General features: G+C 44.3%; 1 protein-coding gene across 2 annotated transcripts in view; it reads right to left on the bottom strand.

Annotated features, from left to right (window-relative positions):
• Positions 1-16281, bottom strand: part of ABCC8 (ATP binding cassette subfamily C member 8) — an 80698-nt gene extending 64417 nt beyond the window's left edge. The window contains exons 1-5 of one of the 2 annotated variants that reach the window (XM_035550369.1): positions 16000-16281; positions 14895-15036; positions 12182-12303; positions 2510-2676; positions 241-483 (exon numbers count right to left, since the gene is read on the bottom strand). In XM_035550369.1, coding sequence (XP_035406262.1) covers positions 241-483; positions 2510-2676; positions 12182-12303; positions 14895-15036; positions 16000-16189 — 864 coding nt within the window. In that variant the 5' untranslated portion in view covers positions 16190-16281. The remainder of the gene's footprint in view (positions 1-240; positions 484-2509; positions 2677-12181; positions 12304-14894; positions 15037-15999) is intronic. The other variant, XM_035550370.1, reaches the window with a different exon arrangement.
• Between the last annotated feature and the right edge of the window lie 5120 nt (positions 16282-21401).

Here is a 21401-nt window from a genome sequence, read left to right on the forward strand (position 1 = left end):
AATAGAGACCATATGGATTTTACATGTCTTTAACTAGTAAGATGTTTGATCTGCATGCTTAGTTAGAGAAAATTCATTATTTGTAAAATGGTTTGATCTCTTTGTTTGTGGAAAACTGTTACTGGTTACTTGGTTTGCATATCTGCTTGCACGATTTTATATCATGCTCATAGCATAAAGAAGCAATGAAAAATGTAAATAGTGAGAAATCAGACTGACATAATTCCATGCTTTGCATACCTTCTGTGCTTCAAAAGCCTCATTAAGGCGAATATAATTGGTCAGAGCTCTCATGGCAATGGGAAGCTTGCCTATGGTTTTCAAGTCTATTGGTTTTTTATGGGCAGTCTTGATGAATGTATTCATCCACCAATATGTTCCTTTGGATAACAGGTTCACAAATGGCTGTAGGAATCGAACACCAAGGTCCTGGAGATCCTCAGGAGGTTTAACTTCTTTAGGACTTTTGAAGAAAACATATCTCTGAAATTCAGAAAAATCCCCCAAAAGAATCACACTAAACATGTAGAAAATAAGTCTGCAAAGTATAGACAAGAGATAAGGACACAGCAGATAATCAATGAATTGAGAACTGCTTGAATTGATGAACTGCTTTCTCAGAAGTACTCAAGGAATTTCAGCATTCAAATTTGACTAATACAACAATCTAGTTTCCTGAGATACTGGGGGATAAGAAGCATCCAACATAAAAATATATAATCCTAAACATTTAATATTATTTTGTTTAAGGGCACAAACTTTTATACCGCAGGAAAAACAAATCACCTTACATTTTGCATAGTACTGACCCTGCCTCTTGCTCTGTGCCAGACAGCACAACACAGGACATAAAATCAGAGAATGGTTTGGGTTGGAAGGGGACTTAAAGGTCACCTATAGTTCCAACCCCCCTGCAAGGACGCCACCTTCTAGACCAGGTTGCTCAAAGCCCCATCCACAATCTGTTCCATGATCTTGCTGGGCACAGAGGTGAGACTCAGTCACATACTTCACTCAATGTCTACTCATGACTGTACCTAAATCATATTGATATTAGTAAGATATCTGGATATGCTTCAATGCTATCTTTCCTCCAGCCATATCTGGAGAAATAATTCTTGTATCCTAGGAAAAAAAGAGTGATGGGTTTGGGAACAAACATTTAGAGGAACAATGGAAGGAAAGGAGAAAGAGTTGGAACTCAAAGTCAAATAAATCAGTCTTCTGCCTTCTGGAAGATCGGTAAGGCAGCAGAAAAAAGCTAAGGCCAATGTCTTCCATTTCTGCTTCATAGAGGCCTTCCCCTTTATTTTTATTTTCTTCTACTTTTTCCCCCCAACTCTGCCTGTTTCTCCACCTATCCCAGCAGTGGCCAGCTCTCCGTTCATCCCAATCCCTTACAGTAGCAGCTGAAGCAACAAGCCTGTGTCTCCTAAGTCTGGCATAGACACAAGAGGCAGTAAAAAAAAATCGATACTTCTGGCTATTTTATTTTATGCAAAGACATCCTTTAATAATTAAATCCAAACAAACAGAAAATAAGAAAGATGACAGTAGGCACTGAGTTTTTTTATTCTTCTTTGTGGCCTATAATTCCACAATGGTCTAACCTCATTTAATTTTGCAGTTTTATTATAAGGAGGTTTATGAGCAATTCTCTTGGATGCTGTATTTGTTTCACTTTTCCCACAAGACAATCCACTGTTTTTCATTTATGAGACAAATACTGAACTTCCAGCACTGAGGCTTTTACTGCACTTATTTCAAAAGTATTATAGCAAAAAAGCTACTTTTAGCCCTATTTTTGTCCTAAATTACCAAATAAACACACAGACACAAACACACACACATAAAAATCACAGAAGAACAAGTACATGACACATGCAATTCATGTTGCTTAATGCATTACTGGAAAGAAATCATATACTACTATCAAGAAAGGAGCAATAAAGTTTACATGGAAAAAATTACTTCCCTCCTGAGACTAAGTTTAATTTACGCACACAATTAAGCAAGGGACAGGTGAAGGCAAGAACTTGGGCAATTATCTATCCAGCAGGTTCCAAAGCCATCTCTCAGTTTGGATTATGACTAAAGGCACTGTAGAGGAAGAAGTGTATATAGCTGGGAGGCTAGATAGCAATCCTATTTGCTCCAATAAATCAGTTACTGTGATTGTCTCCTGGAAAATGAGAGATGTTATTTGTGTCTAATACTCTCTCTTAGAGCAGATGATTACTTTCACCCAGTCTTTCCTTGCTTCAAAAATACTAATTTCTGATGACTGAAACTGTGAATTATAACATACATTTAAAAACACATGAAATTAATCTTAATTTATCTACAGTGGAGTCTGACATTCTTAAATTATGGCCTAAGAAAATTGGGTTAAACTTTAATTCTCAAATATATTTCTAACCGGATTTTCTCTCTCTCCTTTAGAGATGAATTTCATACTAAGTACCCAGTAAGATGAAAGAAAGAACAGGGACTTAGAGTACTAACTTACCCTCACCCTGATGACATTTATTTCTACAGCTAGTAGCATTCCATATAGAACAACCAGGAGTCCCGTGAGGCAAAATCGAAGCTGAGAAAATCCAACCCCATTATCACAGAACTTTACAAATTTGATGGTTTTAGTTATGAAAGCTAAAGTCCAGTAGAATAACAATGCTGTAGGGAGGGAAAAAAAAAGTCAATCAGCTCCACAGTTGCAAAAATATACAATAGTGATATTTATTAAATAGTCATTCAGAAAGAATGCAACACGAATATATAAAACTAGAGTGGCCTTTCTCTTGTCAAAACAGAAGCCTAATTCATTTCTGCTGACACAAAAACATTAAGACAATGTTTATTCCAAATTCCTTTCCCATTAGATTTGGTGATCTTTGGAAAGTTTCACAAAGTGATATCTGCTGAAGGAAATTTCCATCTGTTGTAAACATGCATCCACATGATGAGTTCAAGGGGGAGAGCTGCCTCACAAGGGAAGGTGGGTCTGAATGATGTTCTTCAATTCAAATCGGGTTAACGCTACAAGACTGCTGCGAATTTGGCTTGAAGGAAAATTGACCTTATTCCCCCTACAGATCTCTGGTGCGTATGCAGGAACAGACATTAAAATATCTTCTCCAAACTACTGCTGCTCTTCATTTCTATTGTACCACAAAAACTCCATTTACGTAATTTGTAATGCAGATACACAAGCACATGGAAGAAGTCATGTTCTTAAAATTCTAACTTTTTATAGTTTCTCCTGGAGTGGTTTGGGTTGTAAGGGATCTTAAACACCATCTACTTCCAACCCCCCTGCCACGGGCAGGAACACCTCCGACCAGACCAGGTTGCTTAAAGCCCCATCCAGCCTGGCCTTGAACACTTCTGAGGACAGGGCATCCACAGCTTCTCTGGGCAGGCTGTTCCTGGGCCTCACCACCCTCTGAGTGAAGATTTTTTTTCCCCTTATAAGTAGTCTAAATCTACCCTTTTTTGTTTAAAGTCATCTACCCCTTCTCCTATCACTACATCCCCTGACAAAGAGTCCCTCCCCAGCTTTCTTGAAGGTCCCCTTTAGGTATTTGAAGGCTGCAATAGACACAGACACAGATTTCTAGGTTGGAAGAGACCTCAAGATCATCGAGTCCAACCTCCGACCTAACACTAAGTACTCCACCAAACCATATCGCTAAGCTCTACATCTAAACGTCTTTTAAAGACCTCCAGGGATGGTGACTCCACCACCTCCCTGGGCAGCCCGTTCCAATGCTTAATAACCCTTTCGGTAAAGAAGTACTTCCTAACATCCAACCTAAAACTCCCCTGTCGCAACTTTCGCCCATTCCCCCTCATCCTGTCACCAGGCACGTGGGAGAATAGACCAACCCCCACCTTGCTACAGCCTCCTTTAAGGTACCTGTAGAGAGCGATAAGGTCGCCCCTGAGCCTCCTCTTCTCCAGGCTGAACAAGCCCAGCTCCCTCAGCCGCTCCTCGTAAGACTTGTTCTCCAGACTCCTCACCAGCTTGGTCGCCCTTCTCTGGACTCGCTCGAGCACGTCCATGTCCTTCCTGTAGCGAGGGGCCCAAAACTGAACACAGTACTCGAGGTGCGGCCTCACCAGAGCCGAGTACAGGGGGACAATCACTTCCCTAGCCCTGCTGGCCACACTGCTTCTTATACAGGCCAGGATGCTGTTGGCCTTCTTGGCCACCTGAGCACACTGCTGGCTCATATTCAGCCGACTATCAACCAATACTCCCAGGTCCTTCTCGGCCAGGCAGCTTTCCAGCCACTCAGCTCACAGCCTGTAGCTCTGCTTGGGGTTGTTGCTCCCCAGGTGCAGGACCCGGCACTTGGCCTTGTTGAACTTCATACAGTTGACCTCAGCCCATCGCTCCAGCCTATCCAGATCCTCCTGCAGAGCCTTCCTGCCCTCGAGCAGATCGACACACGCACTTAGCTTGGTGTCATCTGCAAACTTACTGAGGGTGCACTCAATCCCCTCATCCAGATCATCGATAAAGATATTAAAGAGGACCGGCCCCAGTACCGAGCCCTGGGGGACACCACTTGTGACCAGCCTCCAACCAGATTTGACTCCATTCACCACAACTCTCTGGGCCCGGCTATCCAGCCAGTTTCTAACCCAGCGAAGCGTACGCCAGTCCAAGCCCCGAGCAGCCAGTTTCTTGAGGAGAATGTCGTGGGGAACGCTGTCAAAAGCCTTACTGAGGTCAAGGTAAACCACATCCACAGCCCTTCCCTCATCCACCAAGCGCGTCACTTGGTCATAGAAGGAGATCAGGTTCGTCAAGCAGGACCTGCCTTTCATAAACCCATGCTGACTGGGCCTGATCGCCTGCTTGCCCTGCAAGTGCCGCGTGATGACCCTCAAGATAATCTGCTGCATGTGCTTTCCTGGCACTGAGGTCAAACTGACAGGCCTATAGTTCCCTGGGTCTGCCCTCCGGCCCTTCTTATAGATGGGCGTCACATTGGCTAGCCGCCAGTCGACTGGGACCTCCCCCGATAGCCAGGACTGCCGATAAATAATGGAAAGCGGCTCGGCCAGCTCCTCCACCAGTTCTTTCAGTACCCTCAGGTGCATCCCATCCGGCCCCATCGACTTGCGCACATCCAAGCTCCTTAGCAGGTCGCCAACCATTTCCTCATGAATAGCGAAGGCCACATCCTGCTCCCCATCCCCTTCCACCAGCTCAGGGCACTGGGTAGCCAGAGAACAACCGGTATTGCCGCTAAAGACTGAGGCAAAGGCGGCATTAAGCACCTCAGCCTTTTCCTCATCCTTAGTAACTAAGTTTCCCCTCGCATCCAGTAAAGGATGGAGATTCTCCTTAGTCCTCCGTTTCGCATTGATATATTTGTAAAAGGATTTTTTGTTGTCTTTAACGGCAGTAGCCAGGTTGAGCTCCAGATGAGCTTTGGCCTTTCTAATTTTCTCTCTGCACAGCCTCGCTACACCCTTGTAGTCCTCCTCAGTGGCCCGCCCTTTTTTCCAAAGATTATAAACCCTCTTTTTTCTGCTAAGCACAAGCCGCAACTCTCTGTTGAGCCAGGCCGGTCTTCTTCCACACCGGCTCGTCTTTGGGCACGTGGGGACAGACCACTCCTGTGCCGTTAAGATCTCCTTCTTGAGGAGCGCCCAGCCTTCCTGGACTCCTCTGCCCTTCAGAACCGCCTCCCAAGGGACTCGGCCAACCAGCGTCCTGAGCAGCTCAAAGTCAGCCCTCCGGAAGTCCAATACAGCAGTTTTACTGGTCCCCTTCCTGGCCTCGCCAAGAATAGAGAACTCTACCATTTCGTGGTCACTCTGTCCAAGACAGTTTCCGACCACCACATCTCCCACCAGTCCTTCTCTGTTTGTGAAGAGAAGGTCTAGCGGGGCACCATCCCTGGTAGGTTCACTGACCAGCTGCGTCAGGAAGCTATCTCCCACGCTCTCCAGAAACCTCCTAGACTGCTTTCTCTGTGCCGTGTTGTGTTTCCAGGATATATCCGGGAAGTTGAAGTCCCCCACGAGGACAAGCGCCGACGATTTTGCAACTTCTGTCAGTTGCCTATAAAACTCCTCATCCGTCTCCTCATCCTGGTTCGGCGGTCTATAACAGACCCCGACCAGGATGCTAGCCTTGCCGGCCTTCCCGCGGATCCTAACCCACAGGGATTCAACCTTATCATTCCCAGCCTGGAGTTCCACAACATCAAAAGATTCTCTAATGTAGAGAGCCACGCCACCACCCCCTCTGTGCTGCCTGTCCCTCCTGAAGAGCCGATAGCCAGGCATTGCAGCACTCCAGTCGTGGGAACGGTCCCACCACGTCTCCGTGATGGCAACCAAGTCGTAGCCTGCCTGCTGCACAATGGCTTCCAGCTCCTCCTGTTTGTTACCCATGCTGCGTGCATTAGTGTAGATGCACTTCAGCTGGGCCATCGCCTTCTTCCCCAGCCTAGCCATTGTTTCCCCCAGCACAGCTCCAACAAGCCTTGTTTGAGCCCCGTCCCCCTTCTTACCTAGTTTAAAGCGCTCTCTATGAGCCCCGGCAGCTCCTAGCCTAGGATCCGTTTTCCCCTTGGAGATAGGGACCCGTCTGGGGCCATCAGGCCGGGTGCCGAGTAAAGCTCCCCATGGTGAAAAAACCCAAAATTTCTGTGCTGGCACCAGCCTCTGAGCCACCTATTAACCACGTGAGCTTTCCATGTCCTCTCCGTGCCTCTCCCTTCCCCCGTAGGGATAGACGAAAACACCACCTGCACTCCCGCTCCCTCCACCAATCGTCACAGCCCCCTATAGTCCTGTTTGATAGCCTTGAGGCTTCTCTTTTCAAGATCATCACTGCCAGCCTGGACTATCAAAAGCGGGTAATAGTCAGAGAGGCGAACCAGGTTTGGAAGCTTCCTGGTAACGTCTCTGACCCTGGCCCCAGGGAGGCAGCAGACTTCCCTATGTGTGGGGTCAGGCCGACAAATAGGGCCCTCCGTTCCCCTGAGGAGGGAGTCGCCCACAACAATCACCCTTCTTTCTTTCTTGGTGGAGGCAGTCCTGAGGCGTGGAGTCAACTTCCTCACCTCAGGCATCCTCCTGGGTAGGCTTCCTACCTCGTCCTTACCCACCGGTCTCTCAAGCTCCAGGGTCTCAAACCTATTGTTCAAGGGCACCTGGGAAGGCGGCGCTGGAAGGGGAGGGCATCTCCTTCGAGGTCGAGAAGGGACCTGTCTCCATTCCTCCTCAACTCGCAGGTCCCCTCCCTCTGCCCGATGGCGACAGGGCAGGGGGTCCACCCCCCTTTGGGGCGTCTCACCCTGGTAATAGGTCTCCCTGGAGTCTTCTCTTCCCCAGGCTGAACAACAAATCTCTCAGCCTTTCATCAGAGGAGAGGTGCTCCAGCCCTCTGATCATCCTTGTGGCCCTCCTCTGGACTTGGTCCAACAGGTCCATGTCCTGCTTATGTTCGAGGTCCCAGAGCTGAATGCAGTACTCTTGGACAATAAGTTCAGTAGAGGCCTAGAACTTAAAGTGCTCATGCTACTGTCAGTTATAGATAAGTTATCCCTGCAATAAGCTCTGGTGATTTGGGAACGCATTCCATGTCATTCACCACACTGTAAGCCACCTCACGTTCCCAATTCTTAAGGAAATAGCTTATAGGGTTATGCTCTTTCACATGAATTTTTTGTTGCTGGTGTATTTGCCATGGCACTACAGCTGGAATGTGCTGTAACTGCCAAGAAAAACATTGATATGCTTTCTCAGTGTCTTGCTGCAACACCAGGGAAAGTCTTCTACCAAGACACTAGTAATTACAAGTCTATTGCAAATATGGATAACTATCAACAGCCTGCACAACCTCAAATGATGCGTGGTGTTCCAGCTACTCTAAGGTACCCTAGAAAGCCCCATGGGGATGTAGAACAGGGCTACCCTTTCCAAGCCAAACTAAATTCAGCATGGATGGTCCTCATGGGATTTGGGTTGTGGGGGGTCTTCTAATTCTGGTTCTTTGGAAATCTGTTGTAAAACTCTCACTTAAATAAGGACAGTAAAAGGAACAGTACTGCAGTTCCTGTTGGGTATTGCTTGTACAAATGTAGCATGCTAAAAGTTCGCACCAGCAGAGGATACCTAAAAAACAATCAGGCCAACTGATTCCTATGTAGAGCTCTCGGATGAAGAAGTAAGAACTAGCAGAGCCATTCTCCTATTTGGAATTTAACTAAGCGTCTATATGACCAATGGTTTTGATTAGAGAATTCATTTAGTAATGACTACTTGTCTAATCAGTGTTGGAGGGTGCCAAATGCAACATCCTCGGGTGACAACACATCTCCCACTGTTCTACCTCCTAGAAGCATTTGGCCCTAACTACCTTCTCTGTTTCAACAGTAAGTACATATAACCCAACATGGTGAATGTTCACAGGCTCTTCAAGATAAGGTTCCTCCAAAAATATACGTATGGCACCACTTTCTTTTAAGCTGTGTTTTTATCATCTCACTGATGCGTGTATATTGGCTGAGAGTTCCTAAAAACTATCACCCATAACTTCCACTGACCCAAGCTGCCTGGAGACCAGCGCACGGGGTGTACTTCAGTTTATTTCGTCAAGTTGGATCTATTATAGATGTCTGCAGCCTAAATGACCTTGCTTTTTCTTGGACTCTGTAAGTGAGCTCAACCCATACCACCCGTTTGTAGATTCTCACCTGGGGGCCAGATTGCTTAAAATATGGCAATGTAGAACTCACTGTTTTATACCTTTACTGGATTAAGCCCAAGATCTTGAAAATCACACATGGGATTTATTAACTAACCTGTGTACGTTCAGAGAAAAACTTTGTGCACTGAGCACTATAACACAAAGTTCCGCTTTAAACAAATTCCAAAGGAATTAACTATAATACTAAGATACAATACACTTAAATTAGAAAACTAGATTACTGTCAGGAATGGTGAGTCAGTGCTCCAATTAAGATTGGTAAAAAAAAATAAAAAATAGTAGTGTTCCCACACTACTATCCCTGTCATCTTAAAAACTCAGTCCCGTTATTTCACTTTTCTCCTAATGTTTAATTTCTGAGATTTATCTACAAAACAAATATTAATTCCAAAAATAGTGCAATCAGATGCTACTAATCAATTACATATTTTGAACGTCAAGAAAGTTAAGAGATTTTCCATTTCCATATGAAAACTATTCTAAAACATATCGTTATGCATCCATTCTGGAACATTGTGCAAAGAGTACTAAAATGAGCATTATTAAGGGAGCCACACTGTACCAGCATTACATTGGAATAGCTACATTTGTTGAAATACAATTACAAATCAAAACTATACAGAGAAAACCTGACTCAGATCATATCAACAAAGTGTTCCAGTAGTTGGAATGGACACTCAGCTGGGATCCTGGACTCAATCATTCGCTTCAGAGCATAAATACTCTAAACCTTGACAACTTTTTTGATAGGAGATAACGAGAATGACTACTTCAAAATAGCCAACAGCCTGGGCATAAAGCTGTGAGGTGGGATCAGTATAGGAACTTGGCGCCCTTTTCTCACATACCCCAAGGCAACGTGCTAATCCCCAAAGTTGTTATGGTATCTGTCCCTTGCTTGTTTATGAAGAACTACAAATGGTCTTGTTTTCTTTAAGATACAGAGTGAAAAATATTTCAAAAAAAAAAAAAAAAACAAACCTCAAAAGTTTCACAGGATCGGAAACTTTATACTGATTAAAGTTAATGAACAGACCTTTAAGGACCTTCTGCACTGCATCAATGAAGAGTTTCCCTGCTGAATTTAGTAATTTTTGGATGAGGCTTGTTAGCCAAAGAGCCTTAGTTTTATGCTGCTTCCAGTTAGCCTGCTGCTTTATACTGCTACCAACTGCAGCTGTAGGCATCAATCCTCCAGCCGAGGTGCATGATACCCTGCAATTAGGTGGAACCTCGCTAATGCTTGAAGCAGCAGCAGATGCCACACCAGGTCATTTACTGTGTGAGTGTGGAATATTAGATCTCTGCAACACTTTACTAAGGAAGAAACCTCTTTCAGTTTCCTTAAACTTTTCCTCATGATTTCCATTTACTTTATTCATATTAGGCTCTACGAGAAAGCTACTTCACAGCTAAGCTGCGCTCTAGTCAGTTAATACCTGACTATGAGTATAATTAAAACTATCTCATTCTGGACTAATTTATATAAAATTATCATTGCCTGGTCTCAACTGTCAACACAAAGTAGCTTCAATTAACACTGAAAGATGGTGATCCTCAGGGTTGCATAACAAGAAATTTGTGCAGTCAAGAAAACACAATAGAGACTTAAAAACATGCTTATTCAGTATTCTCACAAACAAATGGCAGTGAAAAGAAAAGCAAAAAAAAAAAAAATTAAGACCCTCATCTTATGAGGACCCTGGATTAAATTTCAAATCACATTAACTAAATAGTAAAGAATGTTGTTAGATTTTCTTTTCTTTCTTTTTTTTTTTTTTTTCCCTAAGAGTAAGCTACTAAGATTAGATTTTCTAAAGCAGTCTATTCCTTGGAAATTCTTGCAAAATGAAAATTCCTAATGATTAACTTCAGTACCGTAGTTACTAGCTACATAGTACCAATAACACTTGAGTGTTAGTATTCATTGGCATATCTGATTATTATTCCAACATTGTCCAGAGCTCATCCAGCATCAGCACTCTAAATACTGAACAGAATTATCATAAGGGAGATCTCTAAAGGGAAGAGATTATGCAAAAATAGGTAATCAACTACTAGCTCTACATTTGTGCTACTCTTTGCAGTGATCTAACAGCAGGAATGCGACACTAAATTATTAAACACTGCATTACACATCTGAAACAAACAAAAAATAACCACCACAAAAACACAACAACAGCAAACCCTGCTTGCTTTCTGTACTTGACTGTAACATGCTAGCAATGCTTCCCTGAAATGTAACATCTAAAGCTTTGATAAGGCATTAAATGGGCTCTGCTGACTAATCAAAACATGACTGTATAACCCCACTTGGTCATAAAAGAAAAAAAAGATGTTACTTATGAGAAAAGCACAAGAAAAAAAAAGTCTCAAATGAGAAACCACAGAAGTTGCCACACCTGCACAGAAATCTGAATTTATTTTCCTATTTTCTTGTAGTTGCCTTATTTTTTATCAACAAAATCAGACCTTTTGAAAAGACTTTTTTTTTTTTTTACAGAAGTAACAGACTCCTTCTGCAGGATGCTTGCATATCACAATATGCAGTTCAAAATCATCTTGAGTATTAAAAAACTTTCTCAAATCAAGTTGTTACTTACATTTTACCAGCTGACAAGTATTAGAACAGAATTCCGAGAACAGAGCCACAATGACACAAGACAAACCTTAGCAGAATCCAAAAGTGAATTTGATGAGCCAGGATCAGCCAAGAAATAACAGCTAGCAGGATGGCTAAACATGTATACATCCATTCTGTGATCTACCCTGACAGCAGAGAGCATATCGCCAGCTGCATGACTGTCAGCAGCAACAGATTTTCCATAGCTAGCTATGGCTTATTTACAATCTTGCAGAACGTATTTAGTATACAAGTAGTTCTTACACCTTTCCAATAGCAAAATGCCATGTCTTAAGGCAGTTTAGAAAGGAGGTTTTAGGAACTGGAAGCAAGAACCAGCAGGCAAAGTAACATATTCAAGGTCATACTGAGTCAGTGACATCATTCATTTCCCCTGACTCCGTACATATCTCAACACACACGAAGACAACTTCGATTTTCTATCGTGCTTAAATGCAACATGCTGACAAGTAGGGGGATACAGATAGCTTTTACAGGTAGAGTTTGATTTCTAATGTGTGCTACTTTTCCCACAAACCCAGCTTTTCCTAGGAAAACCTTTGGCCCGATGGATCCCTGAGAACACCATACAGAATTCTACAGGAAGTTAAAAGCATTGTAAATAATGAGCTGTTTCAGGAAAACTCCATTATTGTTCAGAACTGAGTCTGGTCACGGCAACCAGCAGGCCTGCACACAGATGTAGCTTTTCCCCATACAAGTTAGTGCCAAGACTGCAGTGACCTGTCACAGAATGAATACACACACACAGTCATACCACAGTCACAATTCCATGTCTTGTAAGTTGCAAAACGTACCGATCAATAACTTTGGGAAATTGGATGTTTCGATATTATGGTAATAGACAACAGATGTGATGGCTGCCAAGAATGCCATCCCAGCCGGCATGTACAGGTGTAAATGACGGGATTCTGAAACCCTTAAAAAAGAAAAAAGTGAACATCAAATAAAATCAAATATTTACTACTTAAACGTTTCCCTTTTAATTTATGAATTCTGTCCTGTATGCAGCACTGAGATGGGATTTTCTAAAATGTTTTATGGAAGTAAAGTTCTCCAATTTTCAATGGGATTTAAGCTCTTAAATAACATACTTAGATAACAAATTCTTCCCCTGTGCTAAAAATGAAAAGTGTATATCCTTATTTCCTACTGAAATCAACTGAACATTGTTTAAATTAGAATAAGCAGCTCAGCTCCAAAATGAGGGAAGTTAATTTCAGCTAAACTAGTTTGGGAGCTGTCCATCAAAATACGTAGATAACACCAACCGACAGCATAGCTTAAGATTTTCTATAGAAACATTTGGTGAAAATGTTTTTCTTTTTCCAGTTTAGGGAAAAAAACAGCACAACAGCAAGGAACTTACAGTGAGTTCTGTTTTCAGTAACTACTAGCCAACAAATAAAACCTACAACAAAATCATATACCTTGAAGTTTTGTCCTATAAAGCAAAACCTCCGACACTTTTTTTCAGGAAGCAATAGATGGGATCTTTCCAACTAAGCCCTTTGGGGGTACTCTTTGCCAGTGTTGTTGGCTTAGGCAAGAAATAAAAAGGTTTGGGGGATAAAAATCATGTTTTCTTCCTCTTCCCTCCTACTTGACATTTTCCCCTCCTCCCATTTTCCACCTTTTACAAAAATTAATGGAGTGTCCTGTGCTGTCAAGAGGTACAATTTCTTCCATCCCCCATCCATCTCAGTGAGAAGAAGCACCAAGAGGAAGTCTCTAGGGCACAAACACCTGGGGAAATTCACACCTTGTCCTCTGAACCTCATGGAAAATAAATTAGCATCCTTGCCTAAGCTCTTGCTGCAGCAAAAGCTGTTTTTGTGTAGCCAGTAAAGATAAAATGGGCTGTGCAGTAAGGGAGCTGGAGACTGTCACAGGACTTCACCTGACTTAGAGCTGAATACCCCAAACATCAAATCCACAGGAGCTCAGAAGGGCCACCTCCTGCGTCTGTACCTAGGAAAGGGAAGTCCTCCCTCACGTGAACGCTAGAGTGAATTCCACACAGTTGGCTGGAGCCATGCTGACAACCTGTGGCATAAACACTTAACTTCTCTTATTAACAATGACGATTGAATCAACGAGGATACAGAAAAATGAGAAAAGACTCTCCAGTCTCTGAATTCCTAGCAATGACAGGGTTTTTTGTACAACAGGGTTGAATTCTTGGCAGGCAAAAACAAGTAACAAGAACAGATCAGACACCCTAGGCTTTAGAAGGTAACACTGCAGGAGTGGGAGGTGTTTTGCTGTTGTTGTTTTGGTTTAGTTTTAAATTTATTTCACACACAGAATTAAGTTGCTAGAGTTCTCCTATATGAGCTTATCTCCAGCGGACTGCATGTATTCCTGAGGTGCAAAAGACTTAGACAACCAATCACTGTCAAAAGGTCTTATCAACATGACACATTTTGGTCTTAGAAAGCTGGCGAGTCTCAAAACCTGCTTTTATCCACTGCTGCACTTGCTAGCCTGCTGAGTGCTCGGGAGGCACAATTGTGGGTTGGCACTCCCCCTGTATAGCTAGGAGCTTTGATTCTTGTCAGGTGACACTTAACAGCAGTGTTCTGAGCCAATTTAAATAGCAAATAAACATAATGTGAGAGTTTGCTAAAGAACAAAATAAAACAGAAAACTCAAGGCAGGAGATGCTGCTTTGAGCCTCCCACACCCTGATAATTCCAAATAAGCACGAGAAAAACTCTTAAAAACCTGGCACTGAGAAACATTCTATTTATATATATTTAAGATAAGTTATTATTATAACGATATCAGGTTCTACAACAGAATTCTGCAGTGCCTCTCACACTGGCTGGTGGATACTTGTTATATAGGTGGCTTAACAGAGAGATTTTGTTCTATATAATGAAGAGCTTCAACTTTATAACTCAAATCAAGCCACCATCAGTACTGACCAGATCAAATTAAGGCTCTAACACATTTTAATTCTTGGGTAGCCAAATTTTTTCATCAAAGCAGTGAGCTGCCCTGCTTAAGATTACAGATTGGATGTACTGCAAAAACATCAATAGTACCTCAGAAGAAACTATCAGGTGAGATGATGATGCCCATCAAATCTACTCCTCTTAGTAAGAGGGGCAGAACTGAACTTGCAGGGAAATGTTATGACCTACTGTGCACATGGGAGTTCTGCCTGAATAAGGACTGTAGGACTGGGTCTTTGGACATGAAACGTATCATGAAAATGTCACCATCTGCTTGAGTTGTTAGGATTTAACTATGATTACTCTTTGGAAAGATAGTGTCATTAAACTGAACTAAAAATGATTAAGGTCAATTGTGTGTGTGCATACTTGGCAAGGTCTGTGGAATTTTTGATACAAGGTCGGTAGGTTAATCACCAGAAATACAAAATACATGTTTACAACCACAAGGAATATAGTCTAGATGACAATTTAAACAAGGAAACAATACCTACACTGAAATCATTTTGAAATGCTCAGTAATATCAGGAGAAGGTAGACATACACTTACCCATCAGATACTATGCCCTCTGCGATTTCACACACCAGCACAAACAAGAGGATAAAAGTTAGTATCCAGCGTAGGTTGTGGCCGGGAAAATGAAGCCACGTGCTGTGATGGATATGTACTTTGGAACTCTGACTTCCCCATCCTAAACAGGAAAAGAAAGTTACTAAGAGCTTTCTTTACAACAAAATTGATATACAGCTCTCGCATACAGAAAAACATGCATAACAAAGTAGTGTACTAAAGTTGACAGAACTGTGTTGTTACACATGCATCCTTTCAGAACTGTGTTCTTACTGCTTCATTTGTCATACAGAATAAAGTCAACAAAACAGGAGACAACCTTAAATTCCTATACTTATTGTTACCTTGTGACACTCATTAAACATTTATTAAAAATTTTAGCATATGAAATGAACAGCAAATGAAAGTTATGACAAATGCATACAGAAGTGTACTTTTTTCCCACTTCAGTGCATTTAATCGCTAAATAATTTTCATGGTATCTTACAGATTTTTTTTTTTGAAGTAACTGCTTCTCTGATCTAGATAAAGATTAGGAACACTGTGAAAAGCCAGACAAACAGCAGTTAAGCAGCAGTACACGCCAAGCAGTTCTTCAGCTGCACCCGTTTGCGTTATCTCTTACGATCAGCAGATACGAGTACTAAATCACAGCGCACGTACCGCGGCTATATAGAGGACGGGCTGAGCGAAGTGGTTCTCAAAGGCAGCGACAGAAGGATGTATTAAACCACGGAGCCACCTATCGGTAGCCCCAGTTTCAGGTTATCAAACCGAACCCACTGCAGACAGAGAGCTCCAGCAGACGGACAGCCTTCCTCATTACCGCTAACGACGAGGGAGGTCTGCGCGCCTGCTCCAACTCTCCAGGAGCTGCAGCGGGGATTTTCTGAGAGCACCGGCATCGCCTCCAGGTCGCCCGGCTCCTGCAGAGGATTTGCCCTCCCTTCCCGGGCAGGTTTCGCACCGGGGCGCGGGGGCACCACCAAGGCTGGCTGCAGGAGGGCGCAGGGGGCAGCCGGGAGGGTTAAAACGCGAAAGCCAGAGCCAGACGGAGGGGCGAGGCGACCCCAGCGGCACTCACCGATGAAGAGGATGGGGAAGGTGATGAAGAGCAGGAAGACGTGCGGCACCACGTTGAGCGCGTCCACGAAGCAGCCGTTGTTGAGCACGCCGTGGTCCACGTTGTAGGCGGTGGAGTTGCCCTCGTCGCCGCAGAAAGCCAGGGCCATGGCGGGACCCTGCGCGCAGCCCGCCGCCGCCTCCGCGCACATCCAGGCGGGGACGGCGCGGGCTGCCCGGCCGCGGCTCTGCCGGCACCTGACGGCGGCGGCCGCCGAGCGGCCCCGGCCCTGCCCTCACGGCCCGGCCCGCCCCGGCTCCGCCCCGCCGGCTCGCCCCTCCTCGTCCCGCCCGCCTGGGCGGGCTCGGAGGACGCTGAGGCGGCGGTTGGGAGCTGTGGGTGCCGAGGGTCTCCTACGCGGGGATTTGACCTTAGGCTCGGCGCCCCTCTCAGGGCTCCGCTCGGGCCCGGCCGAGCAGAGCCCTCGGAGGGACGGAGCCGTGTCCGAGCGGGCACTGCGTCAAGGCTAACAGAAATTACAGACTGCAAGGAGTAAATCTGGTTTTAGCCTCGTCAGCTCGGCCTTTTCTTCATTATGATGAAGATATTATTAGATTAAATCTTGTAAACAGCTGCAACCCTGTCCTCAACAGAGATTTCAGCATCATAACCAAAACAGCTATTACATTTATACTTTACCTTCTCCCCCCCATGATGAGTTCAAACCTAACTTTTTTTCACTGAGTAGAAGTTAGACTCAGCTGAGCCAAGGCTAAACAAAAACTAATTAAATAACATCATTCTGGGGGATAATACTGAAAATAAAAATGCAGTGTGCTGTCTGCAACTGGCTTACACTTCTAAGCATAGGTTGAGGAGATCCAGCATCTCTTATTGTATGTAGCCATGAAATGCTCAAGATTTTTATCCTGATGCTTTACCATAGAGTTCCTTTCACTGCCAGTCATATTTATCAGTTGTTTAGCCGAGTAACTAATGTAACAGTCATATTCTACAAACAGAAATGCAAAAAAAATAATCATAGAATGGTTAAGGTTGGAAAAGACCTTCAAGATCATCTGGTCCAACCATCACCCTACTACCAATGTCAACCACTAAACCATGGCCCTAAGCACCAGGTCCAACCTTGCCTTGAACACCCCCAGGGATGGTGATGCCACCACCTCCCTGGGCAACCCATTCCAATGCCTGACTACTCTTTCTAAGAAGGAATGTCTCCTCATTTCCCACCTAAACCTCCCCTGGCACAACTTGAGGCCATTCCCTTTTGTCTTGTCGATAGTTACCTGTGAGAAGAGGCCGACCCCCAGCTCCCCACACCTTCCTTTCAGGCAGTTGTAGAGAGCAATGAGGTCTGCCCTGAGCCTCCTCTTCTCCAGACTAAACAACCCCAGTTCCCTCAGCTGCTCCTCACAGGACTTGTGTTCCAGGCCCTTCACCAGCTTCGTAGCCCTTCTCTGGACACATTCCAGGGCCTCAGTGTCCTTTGTGTAGTGAGGGGCTGTCCTGGTTTCAGGTAGGACAGAGTTAATTTTCCTCCTAGTAGCTGGCAGGGTGCTATGTTTTGGATCAGGATGAGAAGAGCGCTGATAACATGCTGATGTTGAATTGTTGTAGAGCAATGCTTACACCAAGCCAAGGACTTTTCAGCTTCTCGCTCTGTCCTGCTAGCGAGCAGGCTGGGGGTGCAGCAGGAGCTGGGAGGGGACAGACCCAGGACAGCTGACCCAAACTGGCCAAAGGGGTATTCCATACCATCTGACGTCATGCTGAACAATATATAGGGGTGGCTAGCCGGGGTGGGGGGGCCGGCTGCTCGGGGATAGGCTGGGCATCGGTCAACGGGTGGTGAGCAATTGCATTGTGCATCACTTTGTACACATTATTACTATTATTATTATTATTATTATTATTATTGTTATTATTTTCCCTGTCTTAATAAACTGTCCTTATCTCAACTCACAGGCTTCACTTTCCCGTTTCTCTCCCCCATCCCGGAGAGGGAGGGGGGAGGGTGAGCGAACGGCTGTGTGGTGTTTGGCTGCCAGCCGGGCTAAACCACAACAGGGGCCCAAAACCGAACACAGCACTCCAGGTGTGGCCTCACCAGAGCAGAGTACAGGGGAACAATCACCTCCCTGGTCCTGCTGGTTACACTATTCCTGATACAAGCCAGGATGCCGTTGGCCTTCTTGGCCACCTGGGCACGCTGATAGCTCAAGTTCAGGCAGCCATTGACCAACACCCCTAGATCCTTTTCTTCTGCACAGCTTTCAAGCCACTCTGCCCCAAGCCTGTAGCGTTACATGGGGTTGTTGTGACCAGAGTACAGGACCTGGCACTTAGCCATGTTGAACCTCAACCCATTGGCCTCTTCCCACCGATCCAACCTGTCCAGGTCCCTCTGCAGGGCCTTCCTACCCTCCAGCAGACTGATACTTCCCCTCAACTTGGTGTCTGCAAATTTACTGAGGGTGCACTCACTTCCCTCATCTAAATCATCAATAAAGATATTACAGAGGGTGGACCCCAACACCGACCCCTGGGGAACACCACTGGTGACTGGTCACCAGCTGGATTTCGCTCCGTTCACCACTACTCTCTGGGCCTGGCCGCCCAGACAGTTTTAAATCCAGCAAAGAGTGTACCTGTCCAAGCCATGGGCCTCCAGCTTCTCCAGGAGAATACTGTGGGAGACCATGTCAAAGGCCTTGCTGAATTCTAGGTAGATTACATCAACAGCTGTTCCCTCATCCACCAGGTGGGTTACCTGGTTGTAGGAGGAGATGAGGTTGATCAGGCAGGACTTGCCTTTTATGAACCCATGCTGACTGGCCCTGCTCCCCAGGTTGTCCCTCACATGCTGTGTGATTGCATTCAAGATGATCTGTTCCATCACCGTTCCTGGCACCGAGGTCAGTCTGATAGGCCTGTAGTTCCCTGGGTCCTTCTTACGACCCTTCTTATAGATGGACATCACATTGGCAAGTTTCCTGTCATCTGGGACCTCTTCAGATGACCATGACCACTGATAGATGATGGAAAGCGACTTGGCAATCACATCCACCAGCTCCCTGAACACCCTCGGGTGGATAAATGCCCATATATCCAGGCCTAACTCTTCAAAATGCAAAAGCTACCTGTTGGCTCATCAACATTATGTTCCTAGGGAAATGACCCCATAAAAGTAAACATTTTCCCTTAGGGAATGTACAGTTTCCTTGTCTTTCTTTTAATGATCTAGCTGCGAATGCTCAACATAAAAGATAGACCATCTGATTTCTAAGACAGACAGCTCCACTAATAGACCTAAAAATTACTGTATTTTCATCATGCTGCTTTTATTGATCTTGCTGTCAGACGAGAGGGAAGAAAAAATAATTGTCTGCATGCAGCATATAGGGTCTTTTTGGGCTACAGCATTTTGATTAAGAATAATAATTAAAAGCCAAATCCCAAGTCAAATAATGTGTACATGTATTTTTAAATAATTTCAAACAAAGTTGCACCCACACTGGAAAGACTATAATTATTTTAAGTTTTGGATGAAACCCATTATATATCTCAGCTTCTGGTTAAGCTTATCTCTGTTATACTAACAGTTATTTAATAAATGAAACAGCATGTGCAGTTTACATGCAGATAGTTTTTAAATTATGTGTATTTTAATATTTCCTGAGGCCCTAAGCAATGCAAGGGCTCTGTATTACAGAGAAACAATTAGTTTCTCTTGACAGTTTACACTCTAGGGTGAAATGATGGGGTTAGATTTGGGGGGACGACTCATCATCACCTTCACTTTGGGGCTGGAGAACTAAACACAGAAACTGAACGGTTTGCCGGAGTCTCCAAAGGAATGCAGGAACAGAACTCAGATCCCTAGCCTCTGCACTCTCTCTGAACCTTGAGATCATCTGCCTTTACTACAAGGTGTCAGTAACAATATTTTAAAAACATCCTTCTTGAACTACAAACCATGAAGAGACTCTATAGCTTAAAATTTGAAATGGTTTTCAAATGCAGCATAGATCAAGTAATTAGTATGGTAGTTAAGTATTTAATGGTCTCAAATCCAGGTCCTAAAACAGACGTGCACCAACCGAAGAGCTAAAGGCATCAGAAATGTGTTGGCAACCTGAGCAGACAGGTGATGGATGAAATGGGGAAGAGTCTTGGATTACAATTTAGTACTTATGAAATACTGGGAAAAACAAACAAACCAACCAACAGTGACAAAAATCAAAACTTTTGGTAAAATTGGTAAACTGAAAATTCTTAGCAACAAACATGGATGTGCACACATACTCAAAAAAAAATAAATTTCCGAAAGGAGTGCCGCAATTTTGTGCCTGCTCTAACAACAGTGAAATCTAAGAATGGTGAATTTGGACTAATACTGTTTTTGCTCACTATAGCATCAAATGCCAATTTCTTTTTCACTCACAAATAGTGAAAGAACTGTTCACTGACTTCAGAAATTAGTTCTCAGAGTTTGATTTTTTTTTTAAGGTTATATATGATTGCCTGTGGTGTCAATGGTCTGGGAACCTGTCCTTAAGGGCATAGGAATGAAACAGAGCTGGCAGCTCTTTAAGGACACCCTTCTGAGAGTGCAAGAGCTCTCCATCCTCCAGCAGAAGAAACTGAGCAAAGGAGGCGGGTGACCGGCATGGCTGAGCAAGGACCTGCAGCTTAAACTGAGGGAGAACTGGCTTCCTCAGACATGGAAAAAGCTGAGGTACTCAATAAATGCTTTGCCTCAGTCTTCACTGGTGGTCAAGTTTCCTATGTCTGTCAGGACCCTGAACATAGAGGAGAGGGTGAGAGGAGCAGATTCCGTCCCACTGTGACAGTGGAACAAGTCCGGGACCGTCTAAGGAAATTGGATGTGTATATAAGTCCATGGGGCCAGATGATATATATCCCAGGGTGCTGAGAGAGATGGCTGATGTGGTTGCCGAGCCACTCTCCATCATATTTGAAAAATCATGGCTGTTGGGTGAAGTCCCCGGTGACTGGAAAAGGGGAAACATTACTCCCATTTTTAAGAAAGGGAGAAAGGAAGACCCAGGGAACCACAGGCTGGTGAGCCTCACCTCTGTGCCTGGGAAGATCATGGAGCACATCCTCCTGGAAGACATGTTAAGGCATGCATGAGATAAAGAGGTGATCCAAGACAGCCAGCATGGCTTCACCAAAGGCAGATCTTGCCTAACCAATCTGTTGGCCATCTATGATGGAGTGACGGCATCGGTGGACAAAAGAAGGGCAATGGATATCATCTACCTGGACTTGAGCAAAGCCTTTGATATAGTCCCTCACCGAATTCTTCTCTCTACATTGGAAAGGTAGGGATTTGAACTGTTTTGGTATGGATTTGGTATGTTTTGGTATGGAAAGGT

The sequence above is a fragment of the Cygnus atratus genome, chromosome 5 (genome assembly GCF_013377495.2).
Source record: "Cygnus atratus isolate AKBS03 ecotype Queensland, Australia chromosome 5, CAtr_DNAZoo_HiC_assembly, whole genome shotgun sequence".
NCBI lineage: Eukaryota > Metazoa > Chordata > Aves > Anseriformes > Anatidae > Cygnus > Cygnus atratus.